This window comes from Molothrus aeneus, chromosome 2, assembly GCF_037042795.1.
Source record: "Molothrus aeneus isolate 106 chromosome 2, BPBGC_Maene_1.0, whole genome shotgun sequence".
Taxonomy (NCBI): Eukaryota; Metazoa; Chordata; class Aves; order Passeriformes; family Icteridae; genus Molothrus; species Molothrus aeneus.
In genome coordinates, this window is record NC_089647.1 from 117,429,530 (window position 1) to 117,444,122 (window position 14,593).

At 52.0% G+C, this 14,593-nt stretch overlaps 1 protein-coding gene across 1 annotated transcript; it reads right to left on the bottom strand.

The window, feature by feature from the left end:
* Nucleotides 1–1,939: 1,939 nt before the first annotated feature.
* LOC136571428 (olfactory receptor 52B2-like) lies at nucleotides 1,940–2,917 on the bottom strand. Its single transcript, XM_066571805.1, has one exon. It carries the CDS (start codon nucleotides 2,915–2,917, stop codon nucleotides 1,940–1,942), a length of 978 nt encoding a protein of 325 aa, XP_066427902.1.
* Between the last annotated feature and the right edge of the window lie 11,676 nt (nucleotides 2,918–14,593).

A 14,593-nucleotide genomic window follows, 5' to 3' on the forward strand; every position in this document is an offset into this window, starting at 1 on the left:
TCACCCCCATTTTTTAAGTTTTTCTAAGCCTTCTGATGTTTACATTTTTGTAACAAATTTCTCACGCATTTTATGTAAATAACTTGCTGGTTTGCATTCTTTTATGGAAGAAGAGAAAATTAGTGGACTGTTGTTTGTCCAGTGTCACTGGAGAGGTGGCACTGTCACCCGTCAATCCACTGTCACTTTTAGAAATCTATAAATGTTAAGAGTCAAAAATTAAAAGTTCTCTTTTTACCATCAAAAACTGTGTGTCCATGTCATGTTATTTCATGTCCTATAGTGACACATCCCTGTGGGATGTGCTGGGTGTAGGAAACCTCTGTCCCTTTACACACCACTCTGAAGGCTTGAATTGCATTTGGGGGTGATGGTTTGAGGGAAATGTTTCTCTCAAACACGGGAAAATAAAGCCTTTCCCAAGCTCTCAGGGCACTTCAGCAGTGAGGGCAGGAGGACAAACCCCCTCTGTGCCATGGTGAGCACTGTGGAGCCCATCCAGCCATGCTTGGTGTGCCATGCTTCAGTCTGACGACCAACAAGGTGTCCATGGTGTGGTCTCTGTTGGAAAGGGGAAGGAACAGGCAGAAATGAAGCTGTAGGACAGCAAACGTAACCAGCTGCAGCAGGTGACAGCGAGTCAGCAGGTCTGAGTGCCTGGACGTTTCTCAGCTGATCCTGCCCAGTCTCTGCCAGTGAAGGAAATCCAGGGGAAGCAGCTCCAGGAGAAACCAGCAGCAGTGGAGGTGCTGATGAGCCCAGCCCACGTTCCCAGAACCCCCACCACCTTCCGCTTCCCTGGAAGCCCTTGGGCAGACGGGCTCCTCCAGGCCCAGCAGAGCTGCAGCCTGGGTGCTGCTCTCCAGACCCCATCCCACATCCCAGAGCTGTCCCATGTCCCAGAGCCATGCCCCATCCATCCCTGCTGTCATATCTAGCGCAAGAGTTCCATTGTCATTACACTGCAAGGGTTCCACATTGCCAGAGTTTCGTACCTCCTTGATGTTTCTTGTAGGCAGCTCCTCCAGGCACTGACTCTTCCTCATCCTCACAGCAGCCAACTGGCTCCAGTTCCCTCAACCAACCAATCCACTCTTTTATAACACTCTTCTTCTGATTGGCCACAGGTGTGGCCTGTTAACATCAGGCCTGCTCCTAGTCCTTAATGATTGGCTCAGCTACAACTCTTTAAGGGGTAAGATTATTTTCTATACTACCTTTATTTACTTATGTTCTATCCCCCTACATTTCCCCCCTTTTTTTTAATTACAGAGTTGCAGCATTTCTAGAAGGACATGTTCAAATAAATTAACATTATGACACATTCATGTAGTTCATTTAGAACTAAGACTTATACAAATGTTCAAACAACATATTATAGTACGAATATATATATATTTCTGAGTGTCAGTTCAGATTTGCAGCTTTTCTCAGTTTACAAAGTACTTATCTTCAAAATCTTTTATACTCATATTTAACAAACACCAATGGCTGCAATTGATACATTTTACCAATAGTTTAGTATTCAAGTCCTTTTCCCCGAATCCACGGGGTCATATAGTTTAGCATTCACATCCTTTTTCCCGAATCACATTGGCGTCACCATTTTTGTCATATCTAGCACAAGGGTTCTACTGTCATTACATTGCAAGGGTTCCACATTGCCAGAGTTTCATACCTCCTTGATGTTTCTTGTAGGCATCTCCTCTAGGCACTGACTCTTCCTTGTCCTCGCAGCAGCCAACTGACTCCAGTTCCCTCAACCAACCAATCCACTCTTTTATAACACTCTTCTTCTGATTGGCCACAGGTGTGGCCTGTTAACATCAGGCCTGCTCCTAGTCCTTAATAATTGGCTCAGCTGCAACTCTTTAGGGGGTAAGATTACTTTCTGTACCACCTTTATTCACTTATGTTCTATCCCCCTCCATGTCCCTGCTCAGCAGTTGTCCCCCCAGGCGGGGCAGGCACAGCCCGTCCCCGCGGGGCAGAGCAGGCGGGTGACGCGCTCGCGGATCTGCCGCGTCCTCACCCCGTAGACGATGGGGTTGAGCATGGGCGGCACCACCACGTAGAGGTTGGCCAGCAGGATGTGCACCTGCCCAGGGATGTGGCGGCCGAAGCGGTGGGTCAGGAAGGAGAAGAAGGCGGGCACGTAGAACATGAGGATGACACAGAGGTGGGAGCCGCAGGTGCTGAGGGTTTTGAGCCGTGCCTCGCGGGTGGGCAGGCGGAACACGGCGCGGAGGATGAGCGCGTAGGAGGCGGCGATGAGCACCACGTCCAGGCCCGAGGAGAGCAGCGCCGTGGTCAGCCCGTACCAGACGTTGGCGCGGATGTCGGCGCAGGCCAGGCGGGCGATGCCCATGTGCTCGCAGTAGGTGTGGGGCATGACGTTGTGCCCGCAGTAGGGCAGGCGCTTCAGCAGGAAGATGGGCGGGCACATGATGCACAGCCCGCGGGCCACAGCAGCCGCCGCCACCTTGGCAATGGCCGAGGGCGTCAGCAGGGCCCCATAGCGCAGCGGGGCGCACACGGCCACGTAGCGGTCGAAGGCCATGGCCAGCAGCACCGAGGACTCCACGATGAAGCTGAAGTGGGTGAAGAACATCTGCGTGATGCAGGCATCGAAGGAGATCTCCCTGGCGCCGAACCAGAAGATGGCCAGCATTTTGGGCACGGTGGTGGTGGACAGCAGCAGGTCCGAGAGGGCCAGCATGGCCAGGAACAGGTACATGGGCTCGTGCAGGCTGCGGTCCGTGGCGATGAGGAAGAGGAGCAGCAGGTTGCTGAGCACGGCGGTGAGGTACATCAGGCAGAAGGGCACGGAGATCCAGATGTGGGACTCCTCCATGCCCGGGATGCCCGTCAGCACAAAGGTGATGGGGTCGAAGCTGCTCTCGTTGAGCTCGTACATGGCGCTCCCGGGCTCAGCCCCGGCCTGACCCGGCTCTAAGCAGGAAGCAGAAGGGACAAACCAGCCCTGTGAGCCTGGCCTTGCCCATGACACCTGAGAGATGCTGCAAAGCAGGACACACGTGACAAGGCTCCTGCCTTCCGCCCCAAGGGCTGCCCTCCCTCGCTGTGTTCTGGACAAAGGACCCTGTTTGTCCTGCCATGTAGCCGTGATATTTTCTGAAAAATCCTTTCCTTAGGATTTTTCCTCCTGAGAAGCTGAGAGGCCTCAGGAACAAAATGCAAACAATGGTTATCTGCTGCTGTGGAATGCAACAGGTGCATCTGGGATTGGGCTCATGTGGTTGTTTCTAATTAATGGCCAATCACAGTCCAGCTGGCTCAGATCCTCTGGCTGAGCCACAAGCCTTTGTTATCATTCTTCCTTTTCTATTCTTAGCCAGCCTTCTGATGAAATCCTTTCTTCTACTCTTTTAGTATAGTTTTAATATAATATATATATTAAAATAATAAATCAGCCTTCTGAAACATGGAGTCAGATCCTCATCTCTTCCCTCATCCTGGGACACCTGCAAACACCATCACACTGCCAGTCCCACCAAGTGTGGCTGGAAGAAAAACATCTGTGCCCTCCCACTGCTAAACAGGTCAGGCCTTTTTCCAGCTCTGCTTTATCCACTGCCACAAAACCCTTGTAAAAGTCATAGAAACAGTCATAAAAGTCACCCTCAGCCTTGTCCCAGCCAGTGGCTCCATCTGTGAGCACACACAGAGCTGTGTCTGTGATGGGACTCCAGGTTCCTCCAGGGATGTGGAATGACACACTTTCTCACCCTGCTCAGACCAAAGTTCCTTGTAAAACCCTGAACACAGGAATAAAATGAGGCACTGGAAGGGGCTCCAGGGTCACCTTCTCCAGCCTGAACAGCTCCAGCTCTCCCAGCCTGGCTCTGGAGCAGAGGGAGCCCTTTCTTTTCCTGCCTTTTGCTTCATTCCTTTTCCGCTCCTTCATTAAGAGGGGCAAAGACATGGTGGACTGCACAGAGTGATCCCTGGACAAAGAAATTCTGGCCCAGAGCAGAGCAGAAACACCCCAGGGAGACACCCCGAGGGCAGAGCTCTGCACTGATGCTGGCCCTGGAGCCCTTCCAGGCTCTGAGCGCCGTTTTCCCGGCCCCTGAAGCGCTGGGCAGCCGGAGCTGGGAGCACCGTCCCCACCTGCAAGCACTGATGGCCTGAGGGCATCTCTGGAGATCTCAATAATGCAAACCAGCCAAGCTGCAAATCCTCCGCAGGAGGGCTTTGGGGAGTTCCCACCGCAGCGCTGCTGGGTCCATGGGCTTCCCCCATCTTACCCCTGTGTCAACTCCATCATACATCAGAAGAGCTCCAGGCCAGGGCTGGGATGGAGGAAAACCAGTTGGATTCGGGCCAAAGATAAACCTTCCCTGCTTGCAGCCTGATTTACTTTCCTTGCAAGCAGCAGGTACCCGAGCCAGACGTGTTTGCATTTCTAAGCGCTTCCATTAAGGACTCTCAGCTCCCTGAACCAAAAGCCCACAGAAAACACGGCTCAGGCCGGGAAAGACCTTCAGCTCATGGCAAATATTTGCACAGTCGCCTCTCCCACCTGCAGACCCATGTCACCCGGGTGGACGGAGCCAGCGTGGGTCCAGAGCAGGGGATTCAATCAGCCTGGGCGCATCCCCAGCCTCCAGCACCGGAGTGTGCGTGGGCTACAGAGCAGCTCAGCAAGGCTTTCCACCTCCGCTTCCCAGGAATATGGAAATCTATTCCTCTCGCACACCGCTGTGCTCCCTCCAGCCTCTCCAGCAGAATCGCTGCCCCAAAGCCCGGGGGTCGGCAGGGAAGGACTCACCGAGGGCCAGCTCCGGCTGGGGGAGCGCCCCAGGGCTGGGGCACCGATCCTTCCTCTGCACACCTCAGGACGAGCATCAGTCCCTGCGCCGGGCAGGTTTAAATCGCCGGCGCATTAACCATTAACAGCAGTTAACACTCCCGGGGAGGCATTTCCTGCCCTCCCAGCATTTGCACTGCGAGTGATTTTCCTCTCTCCTGGGGCACCGGGCCCCGGGCCGGGCTGGGGAGAGCAGGAGATGGGCACGCCTGGGATCCAGGGCACCCTGGATGTCTGAGAGTTTACCCGCAGCAGGGGACAATTGTCTCTCTCCACCGCTGGAACCTCCCTGAGCATCCCCTCGGGCTGCCGGGTCCCCTCTGCCACCCGCCCCAGCCCATGGGCACTGATCGACCACCCTGATTATAATTATCAATTATCAATGAGGATCATTGATCAAATCAACAATCCACGAAATCATTATTAATCCACAAAATCATTATTAATCCACAAAATCATTAACCCTAACCCCAGCCCATGGGCACTGATCAACCACCCTGATTATAATTATCAATTATCAATTTTAATTATCAGGAGGATCATTGATCAAATCAACAATCCACGAAATCATTATTAATCCACGAAATCATTATTAATCCACAAAATCATTAACCCTAACCCCAGCCCATGGGCACTGATCGACCATACTGATCACAATTATCGTGAAGATCGTTGATCAAATCAACAATCCACAAAATCATTATTGGGAGGGAATTGTTCCCTGGCAGGGTGGGCAGGCCCTGGCACAGGGTGCCCAGAGCAGCTGGGGCTGCCCCTGCATCCCTGGCAGTGCCCAAGGCCAGGCTGGGCACTGGGGACAGTGGGAGGTGTCCCTGCCATGGCAGGGGTGCCACTGGGTGGGCTCTGAGGTCCCTCCCAACCCAAACCAGTCTGGGATTCCATGATTCCATCATTTTGTGACCTCCAAGACCATCAAGTGCAAAAAGTACTGTCAGGAAAGTCAATATTGAGCCGTGTCCTGCCCCACCCAGCGACAGTGATCTCAGTTCCAAGCCCTCCTTCCCCATCCCTCCTTCACCCCGGGACACATCTCCCTCCTCCCCAGAGACGCAGCTCCTCGGGCAGCAAGGACCAGGAGCTTCTGCTGCTGCAGGAGGATTCTGGCTGCAGGGAAGGCTCCGACACCATCCCTCCTGCAGCTGCTCTGGAAATGTTCAACAGGAACCTCACAATTACAAATATTGGTGTTGTCTCTCTCTGCTGCCTCATGCATCTCAAAATGCAGCGTTTGGACTGGATTCCCCTTGCTTCAGCTGCAGGGAGGGTTTGTGTCACAGACACATTTTATGGAAAATCCTTTCCTTAGGATCTTTTCTCCTGAGAAGCTGAGAGGCCTTGGGAATGAAATGTACCCAATGGTTATCTGCTGCTGTGGAATGCAACAGGTGCATCTGGGATTGGGCTCGTGTGGTTGTTTCTAATTAATGACCAATCACAGTCAGCTGGCTCAGACTCTGGTCAGTCACAAGATTTTATTATCATTCCTTTCTATTCCTTGCTAGCCTTCTGATGAAATCCTTTCTTCTATTCTTTTAGTATAACATTTTCTTTTAATATAATATATATCATAAAATAATAAATCAGCCTTCTGAAAGATGGAGTCAAGATTCTCATCTCTCCCCTTGTCCTGGGACCCCTGTGAACCCCAGCACAGGTTTGGATGATGCTGTGAGCCCTCGGGGGTGAGCTGGGCTCCCTCTGGGGCTGCTCCTCCTGGGCAGAGCCAGAGCCTCGGGCAGGGCAGGAGCTGCAGGGAGCCTCAGCTGAAGGCTGGACCCAGTGCCTTGGGAGGTTTTTTATCTGTGTCCCGGCAGGGCAGGAGCTGCACAGGGTCTGTCAGCTGAAGGCTGGACCCGGTTGTTAAAAATAGATTAGAAACCGTTGTAAAATAGTTGATAATTGTTAAGCATGTGCTGTTAGTTTGGTTGTTATATTGTAAAAGGGGTTAAAAGGGCAGTTAAAGGAAATAAGGTACCATCACACACCTCAGTAAAGTGCACCAGGAGCCAGCCACTTCCCATCCCACTGTCACACCCCAAAATCCCCAACTTCCCAGCCCAATTTCACACCCAAAATCCCCCACTTCCCACCCCAATTTCACAACCTAAATCCCCCACTTCCCATCCCAATTTCACAACCCAAAATCCCCCATATCCCACCCCAATTTCACAACCCAAATCCCCCACTTCCCATCCCAATTTCACAACCCAAAATCCCCCATATCCCACCCCAATTTCACAACCCAAATCCCTCACTTCCCATCCCAATTTCACACCCCAAAATCCCCCATATCCCACCCCAATTTCACAACCCAAAATCCCCCACTTCCCATCGTTCCAGGAGCAGAGCTGGCTGAGCCCCAGGGCATTCCCAGCTCCAAAATTCACACCCCAAAATCCCCCACTTCCCATCCCAATTTGGCACCCCAAATCCCCCAATTCCCATCGTTCCAGGAGCAGAACTGGCTGAGCGAGCCCCAGGGCATTTCCAGCCCGGAGGGAGGAGGAGGCTGAGGGCAGGTGGCACAAAGGGGTGCTTGCGGCTCAAACTCCACAAACCCGCAGGAATTTCCCTGATGATTTCTGTGGCGGCTCCTGCATTGCTGGGGTGACAGAGATTGGGCTGTGGCTGCTGGTGAAATAATGATTTTACTGAAAAACTAAATAATCACATAACTAAGTAATTAAATAATGAATTTCCAGAATAACTAAATAATTAAAGTCATTGGTAATTAATTAATGAATTTATGGAATAAGTAAATAAATAACTAAACAACCCAATAGCTAAATAAATAAATAAATAGACAATTAAGTGCCTCATGCAGAAGCAGCAGGCAATTAATTATCTAGCTAATTAATTGTTTCAATTAACTGCCCTCTCTGCCTGTGAAAAACACCAATCACTTCTTTTTAAAATTTTAAAGAGTTTAATGATAATAAAATGGTTCTAAAATAGCAATATAATTAGAGTAATAATAATTTGGACAATTTGCATTAGGACAATATGAGACAATAGAAACAAAGAGTTACAGACAGTCTGGGTACCTTTTCTGGGCAGCATAAGCCCGGAAAAGGCCCCACGTTTACAGAGGATTAACCCTTAACAGCAACAGCCTGTTGCATATTCCTACACCTCATCCATGATGCATAAATTCCATTCAAACTCAGGATTCTGGCTGGGCAGTGTCAGCTGCTTCCTCTGAACCCTGACGGTGTCATCATGGCTGAGTGAGGCAGGAAGAAGTTCATTTCTCCTGATAATGGAGCAATGAATTCTCTTTCTCTGAAAGATTCAGGTGTCCTGTGGCTGCTATCTGGTGTGAGTACCTCATTCCTTTCTCTAAAAAAAAATCCCACATACATAGTTCCTATTTTAGCTACAAAAGTCACATTTTAACGACAAAACTACATTTACCATACTATTAAAATGTTAATACAGCACTACGAATCGATACAACAAAATACACAGAGTAAATATCTGCGTGGAGCCGTTATCAAATGCACTTTTCCCACTGCCCACAGGGCAGCAGCGCTGCGGGAGCAGCACAGAGCCCAGAGCGGCTGCACGGGGGGGCAGAGATGCACCTGAGCCGCTGCTGCTGCCCCACACCTGGAGCCCCAGGAGCTCTGAGGGAGGAAAAGACCTTCGAGATCACCAAGGCCAGCCTTTGGTCCCCCCCTCTGTGAAAAATGCGTATTTTATGGCTGGCTTTTCACAAATATTACAATGAATATTAGATGTGTTATGTTAGAAAGTTATGCTGTGTTAATTTTCTTAAGTAGCGTGTTAAATATAGTTTTAGGTTATGTGAAAAACGCCAATCACTTGTTTTTAAAATTTTTAAAAGTTTAATAGTAATAAACTGGTTATAAAAATAGTAATACAATTAGAGTAATAATAATTTGGACAAATTGAATTAGGACAATATGAGACAATAAAGACAAAGAGTTACAGACAGTCTGGGTACCTTTTCTGGGCAGCATAAGCCCAAAAAAGGACCCACATTAACAGAGGATTAACCCTTAAAAGCAACAGCCTGTTGCATATTCCTACACCTCATCCATGATGCATAAATTCCATTCAAACACAGGATTCTGGCTGGGCAGTGTCAGCTGCTTCCTCCAAATCCTAACAGCGCCTTCGAGGTGGGAAGAAGTTCCGTTCTTCTGATAAGAGGGCCATAAATTCTTCTTCTCTGAAAGATTCAGGTGTCCTGTGGCTGCTATCCCACTGCGAGTCCTTTCTTTAAAAAACTATCTTACATAGCAGAGTTTCTATTTTAACAATTTTCATAACCTAAAACTATATTTAACACAGTACTTAAGAGAATTAACACAGCATTACTTTCTAACACAACACATATAATATTCATATTAATATTTGCAAAAGCCAATCATAAAATACCCATTTTTCACAGGTTATAACAAAATGTTAAAATAGAAATTCTGCTATGTAAGATACTTTTTTAAAGAAAGGACTCACACCAGATAGCAGCCACAGGACACCTGAATCTTTCAGAGAAAGAGAATTCATTGCTCCATTATCAGGAGAAATGAACTTCTTCCTGCCTCACTCAGCCATGATGACACCGTCAGGGTTCAGAGGAAGCAGCTGACACTGCCCAGCCAGAATCCTGAGTTTGAATGGAATTTATGCATCATGTGTGAGGTGTAGGAATATGCAACAGGCTGTTGCTTTTAAGGGTTAATCCTCTGTTAACGTGGGGCCTTTTTCGGGCTTATGCTGCCCAGAAAAGGCACCTGGATGTCTGTAACTCTTTGTTCTTATTGTCTCATATTGTCCTAATCCAAATTGTCCAAATTATTATTACTCTAATTTTTATGACTGTTTTTATAACCATTTTATTACTATTAAACTTTTGAAATTTTAAAACAATTGATTGGTGTTTTTCACCCCCTCTGGGAGCAGAGCCCAGCTGCTCCCCCAGCCCTGCCAGGGCCACCAGGGACCCTGTCCCAAGGGTCACACACAGAAAAGGGGGCGGGTGTGTGGTGGCAGCAAGGTGAGCGGGATGTGGAGGTCTCCAGGCCACAGCAAGGTCAGGAATTCCCATGGGAGAGTCCCTGGCTGGGGAAAGGCTGACTCAGCACAGGCTGAACCCACCCCAGCACATACTGTCACCAAAACGGCAAAGAATTGCACGGAATGGCGTGGAATTACACATAATTACGATGATGAGGTGTAATTACCCTCCTGAGTGATGCTGCACGACAGCTGTCCTGGCTCTGGGCAGCCACAAAAGCAGCAATTCCAGCACCAGGGAGCTCCTGGCCGTGGGCTGGGCAGCAGCTGGGAGGGAGCTCCTGCCCGGCACGGGCTCTGCAGCCGGGCAGTGGGGTCAGAGCGGGGCCAGGCCTGCTCTGCCCCATCACAGACACCCCCGGGGGCTGGGGGTGCCCCGGGAGTGTGGCTCAGACTGGGACAGAGACCCCCAGGCAGGGAAGAGCCCAGGACGTTGCTGGAACCCAGGACATTGCTCTGGCTGCCCTGGGTGGATCCAGCCCCTGCCAGGGGGCTCAGAGACCTTGGCACAGAGCCACAAACACCTGTGCCTTGGATTTTAACCCATGGAAACCATTACTGACCTTATATGAGGATTTACAAGTCATGAGACTTTAAGTAGAATGATAGTTAGTTTATCACAGGGTGAAAAAGTAGAATTTTTGGGTTTTTAGAATGGGGGTTCAGGAGGCAAGATGGAGGAATCTGGGCATGTCCAGCCTTTCTCCTTCTTCTTCTTGGCCTCCATCTTCTGGGTGATGTTGGCACTTTTGGGTTGGTTTAGAGTAGAGGCAGACTGTCTAACATAGGTGATAGGTATTGGGAAGTTATTGTAAATAAAGTACACATAGTTTTTAGTATAAAAAGCCAACACCACCCCAAGGTGGTCAGTGTGCCGCAACCCGACCTGCCAGACAGACCGTGGTGGGTCGGAGAAAGAATAACAGAAATAAGAAATAATAAATAACCTTGAGAACAAGAGCAGAAAAATCCTGACTCCTTCTTTGACTGCTGGGCTGGGAAAAAGAGATCTGTACATATCTCAGAGTCACCATGACCAGCAGAAATCCCGAGAGGAGCTGAGCCAGGGCAGGGGGCACAGGGACACCAAACAGCCCAGGGAGCTGCAGCTGGCCCAGGGCAGGGGGCACAGGGACACCAAACAGCCCAGGGAGCTGCAGCTGGCCCAGGGCAGGGGGCACAGGGACACCAAACAGCCCAGGGAGCTGCAGCTGGCCCAGGGCAGGGGGCACAGGGACACCAAACAGCCCAGGGAGCTGCAGCTGGCCCAGGGCAGGGGGCACAGGGACACCCAGCTGTGCTCAGGCTCCCGGGCAGGGCTGGCACGCCCTGAGAAGCCCAATGGAGCCCACAGGGGCCCCCTGGTTTTACCTGTTCCCTCTGGTGAGGGAACTGACCAAGCACACCCCCCTTTTGGATGGGGGCAGCTCCTCTCCTGCCCTGCTCCTTGCAGGGGCACAGCAGCCCTGGCAGCACCTCCAGCCCCTGCTGGTCACAGTGCCCAGCTGGGGACACCACAGCTGCCACTCGTGGCAGTGTGTCTCTGGCAAAGCCACTGATCTCCTCAGGGCAATGGCCATCCCCTCAGGGTACTGGCCATCTCTCCAGGACAATGACCATCCCTTCAGGGCACTGACCATCTCCGCAGGGCATTTGCCATCTCCTCAGCACATCTGTCCATCTGCCAACTCTCTCCACAATTGGCAGCAGCTCCCCTTCACGGGTTTAGATCTGGTGTCTCCTGTCCCCAGTGCCACCCCTGCTCTGTCCCTGGGGGTCCTTGGGTGTCCCTGGGGGTCCCAGGCCCCCTCCCTGCCCCTTTCAGGTCCCAAAGGCTGATGCCCCTCTCAGGATCCATCACTCTGTCTCTGATCCCACACGGACCCTGGCACTGCTCCCAGCACTCCTGGAGCTGGAACATCCCACTGGGCTGGAGAGGGAACAGGACAAACAGCCTGGGGAGATTCTGGGGAGATTCTGGAGAAATTCTGGGGAAATAGGGAGTGAGGGAGCCTGGCTGGCCATGGGCCATGGCGTGGTGTGGGACAGGGTGGGACAGTCACAGCCCAGGTGGGAACAGGGATTTGCAGCTCCAGGAGGAGCCCAGCACATTGCCATTGCCACAGGCCGGGGATTGAGGGCCTGGAGCTGGGCTGGGCACCAGCTCTGTCACCATCAGATTTTCTGAAAAATCCTCTTTGCTCAGGATTTCCCTCCTGGGAAGCTGAGAAGCCTCGGATAAAAAGGAAAACTATTATCTCATTTGCTTCTCCTGTGTTTTGCTGCTTTGGAATGTGGTTGGAGATTGTTTATCCAACATGTGAATTGTTTTTATTCATTGGCCAATTTTGGCCAAGCTGTGTCGGACTCTGGAGAGAGTCACAGGGTTTTCTTTAGTATCTTTTAGCCTTCTGTCTGTATCCTTTCTCTATTCTTTAGCATAATATCATATCATATCATATCATATCATATCACAATACATTAGCCTTCTAAGAACATGGAGTCAGATTCATCATTTCCTTCCTGCCACGGGGGACCCCGAAAACACCACATGGGTGTCCATGGGACCCTGCAGCTGGGGCTGCCCCTGCATCCCTGGCAGTGCCCAAGGCCAGGCTGGACACTGGGGCTGGAGCACCTGGGACAGTGGGAGGTGTCCCTGCCATGGCAGGGGTGGGATGGGATGGATTTTAAGGTCCCTCCCAACTTGGGCAAATCGGAATTGGGGAGCTCCACCTTGGAATCTGGAGCCCCTTAGATCCACAAATGTCCCTGCATTTGGGAACTTTGGACTGAAAACAGAGGTGCCATGGTCAGCCCAAGGGTGGAAAATTCCCACTTTGAGGCAGGGAGAGTACCAGGAGCCCCTTGGCAGCTGGAGCAAAAGCAATCAGAGTAACTGAGCTGCCTGGCAGGGGAATTCATTCCCAAATGTGCCAGCCAGCAGAGAGCTGGGCGAAGATGAGGCTGACAATGTGAACCCTCAGGTGATGGAATGGGGGCTTTACTCCAGGCAGGCAGGGCCATGGCCAGGGCAAACGAACAGCCACCAGCTCCTGGGCCATGGATCAGCCAGGCTGGCTCTGCTGTGCCAGGCTGGAGCTCTCTGGGACCATGGATCAGCCAGGCTGGCTCTGCTGTGCCAGGCTGGAGCTCTCTGGGACCATGGATCAGCCAGGCTGGCTCTGCTGTGCCAGGCTGGAGCTCTCTGGGGCCATGGATCAGCCAGGCTGGCTCTGCTGTGCCAGGCTGGAGCTCTCTGGGGCCATGGATCAGCCAGGCTGGCTCTGCTGTGCCAGGCTGGAGCTCTCTGGGGCCATGGATCAGCCAGGCTGGCTCTGCTGTGCCAGGCTGGAGCTCTCTGGGGCCATGGATCAGCCAGGCTGGCTCTGCTGTGCCAGGCTGGAGCTCTCTGGGGCCATGGATCAGCCAGGCTGGCTCTGCTGTGCCAGGCTGGCTCTCCAGGGACATGGATTGTGCCAGGCTGCCAGGCTGGCTGGCCCTGTGCCAGAGCATCCTCCCATCCCCACAGCCCCAAAGGCAGCAGTTCCTGCTCTGGAGCAAAGCAGCAAAGGACAAAGTGCCCCACTCCTGCCACAGGAAGGGATTGGTCCCTCAGCTCTGACTCTGAAGTTTCTGTGATCATTTGTGAGAAGGTAAAACCCAGGAGTGGGGAAATGGGGGTCCCAGGGGGACACAGATCACTCCCCTCACCACTGCTGGGAGCTGCTTCCCTAAAAAACCCAAATCCAGCAGCTCTGAGCATGTCATGAGGGTTTAGGAGGGATTAGAGGGATTAAGAGGGAAAGCTTTTAACATGAGCTGTCCCTGTGCCAGTTCTGGGGGTGCAGCAGGGACATCAGGACCCCACAGCTCCCAGCAGGGGGAACACAGCCCACCCCCAGCTCAGACACCCCGCTAAAATCACAGTTTGGGGTTAAAAACCAGCCTGTTGGGGTAATTCACAGGGGAGGTGCATTAGCCAGGTAAATCTGCTTAAGGGAGTGAAGGAGGAGGACTAATCACTCTGGGATGAAGGCTTGGGATAATCTCCCAAGGAGAAAATAATTGGGCAGTGAGGTGTGGGGGATGTAGGCTGCAAGCAGGCTGTGCTTTGTCCTGGCCCTGGGGGAACTGTGGGGACAAACACCACAAACCCTCAGCGCTGCAGGGCTCCTGGGGCTCCTCTGGACCAGACCTGGCTCTGCCCGGGAATGGGCACCGCAGCTCTGGGAAGTGGCACACACTGGCACACAGATATCACAGAGACCCAGCACCACCAGGGCAGCCCCAGACAGGCTGCTGGGAACAGGGAGAGAGGGACAGGGACCATGAGGGTGGGACAGGGACATGGGACAGGAGTGCTGGGAACAGGAGAGGGACAGGGACCATGAGGGTGGGACAGGGACACAGGACAGGAGTGCTGGGAACGGGGGGAGAGGGACAAGGACCATGAGGGTGGGACAGGGACACAGGACAGGAGTGCTGGGAATGGAAGGAGAGGGACAGGGACCATGAGGGTGGGACAGGGACACAGGACAGGAGTGCTGGGAATGGAAGGAGAGGGACAGGGACCATGAGGGTGGGACAGGGACACAGGACAGGAGTGCTGGGAATGGAAGGAGAGGGACAGGGACCATGAGGGTGGGACAGGGACACGAGGCTGCACAGCCCCACTCACCTGGCTCAGACTCA

What these genes read in the sequence shown, in the direction of transcription:
- LOC136571428 (XM_066571805.1), bottom strand. Translation starts at nt 2,917, where the DNA reads ATGTACGAGCTCAACGAGAGCAGCTTCGACCCCATCACCTTTGTGCTG.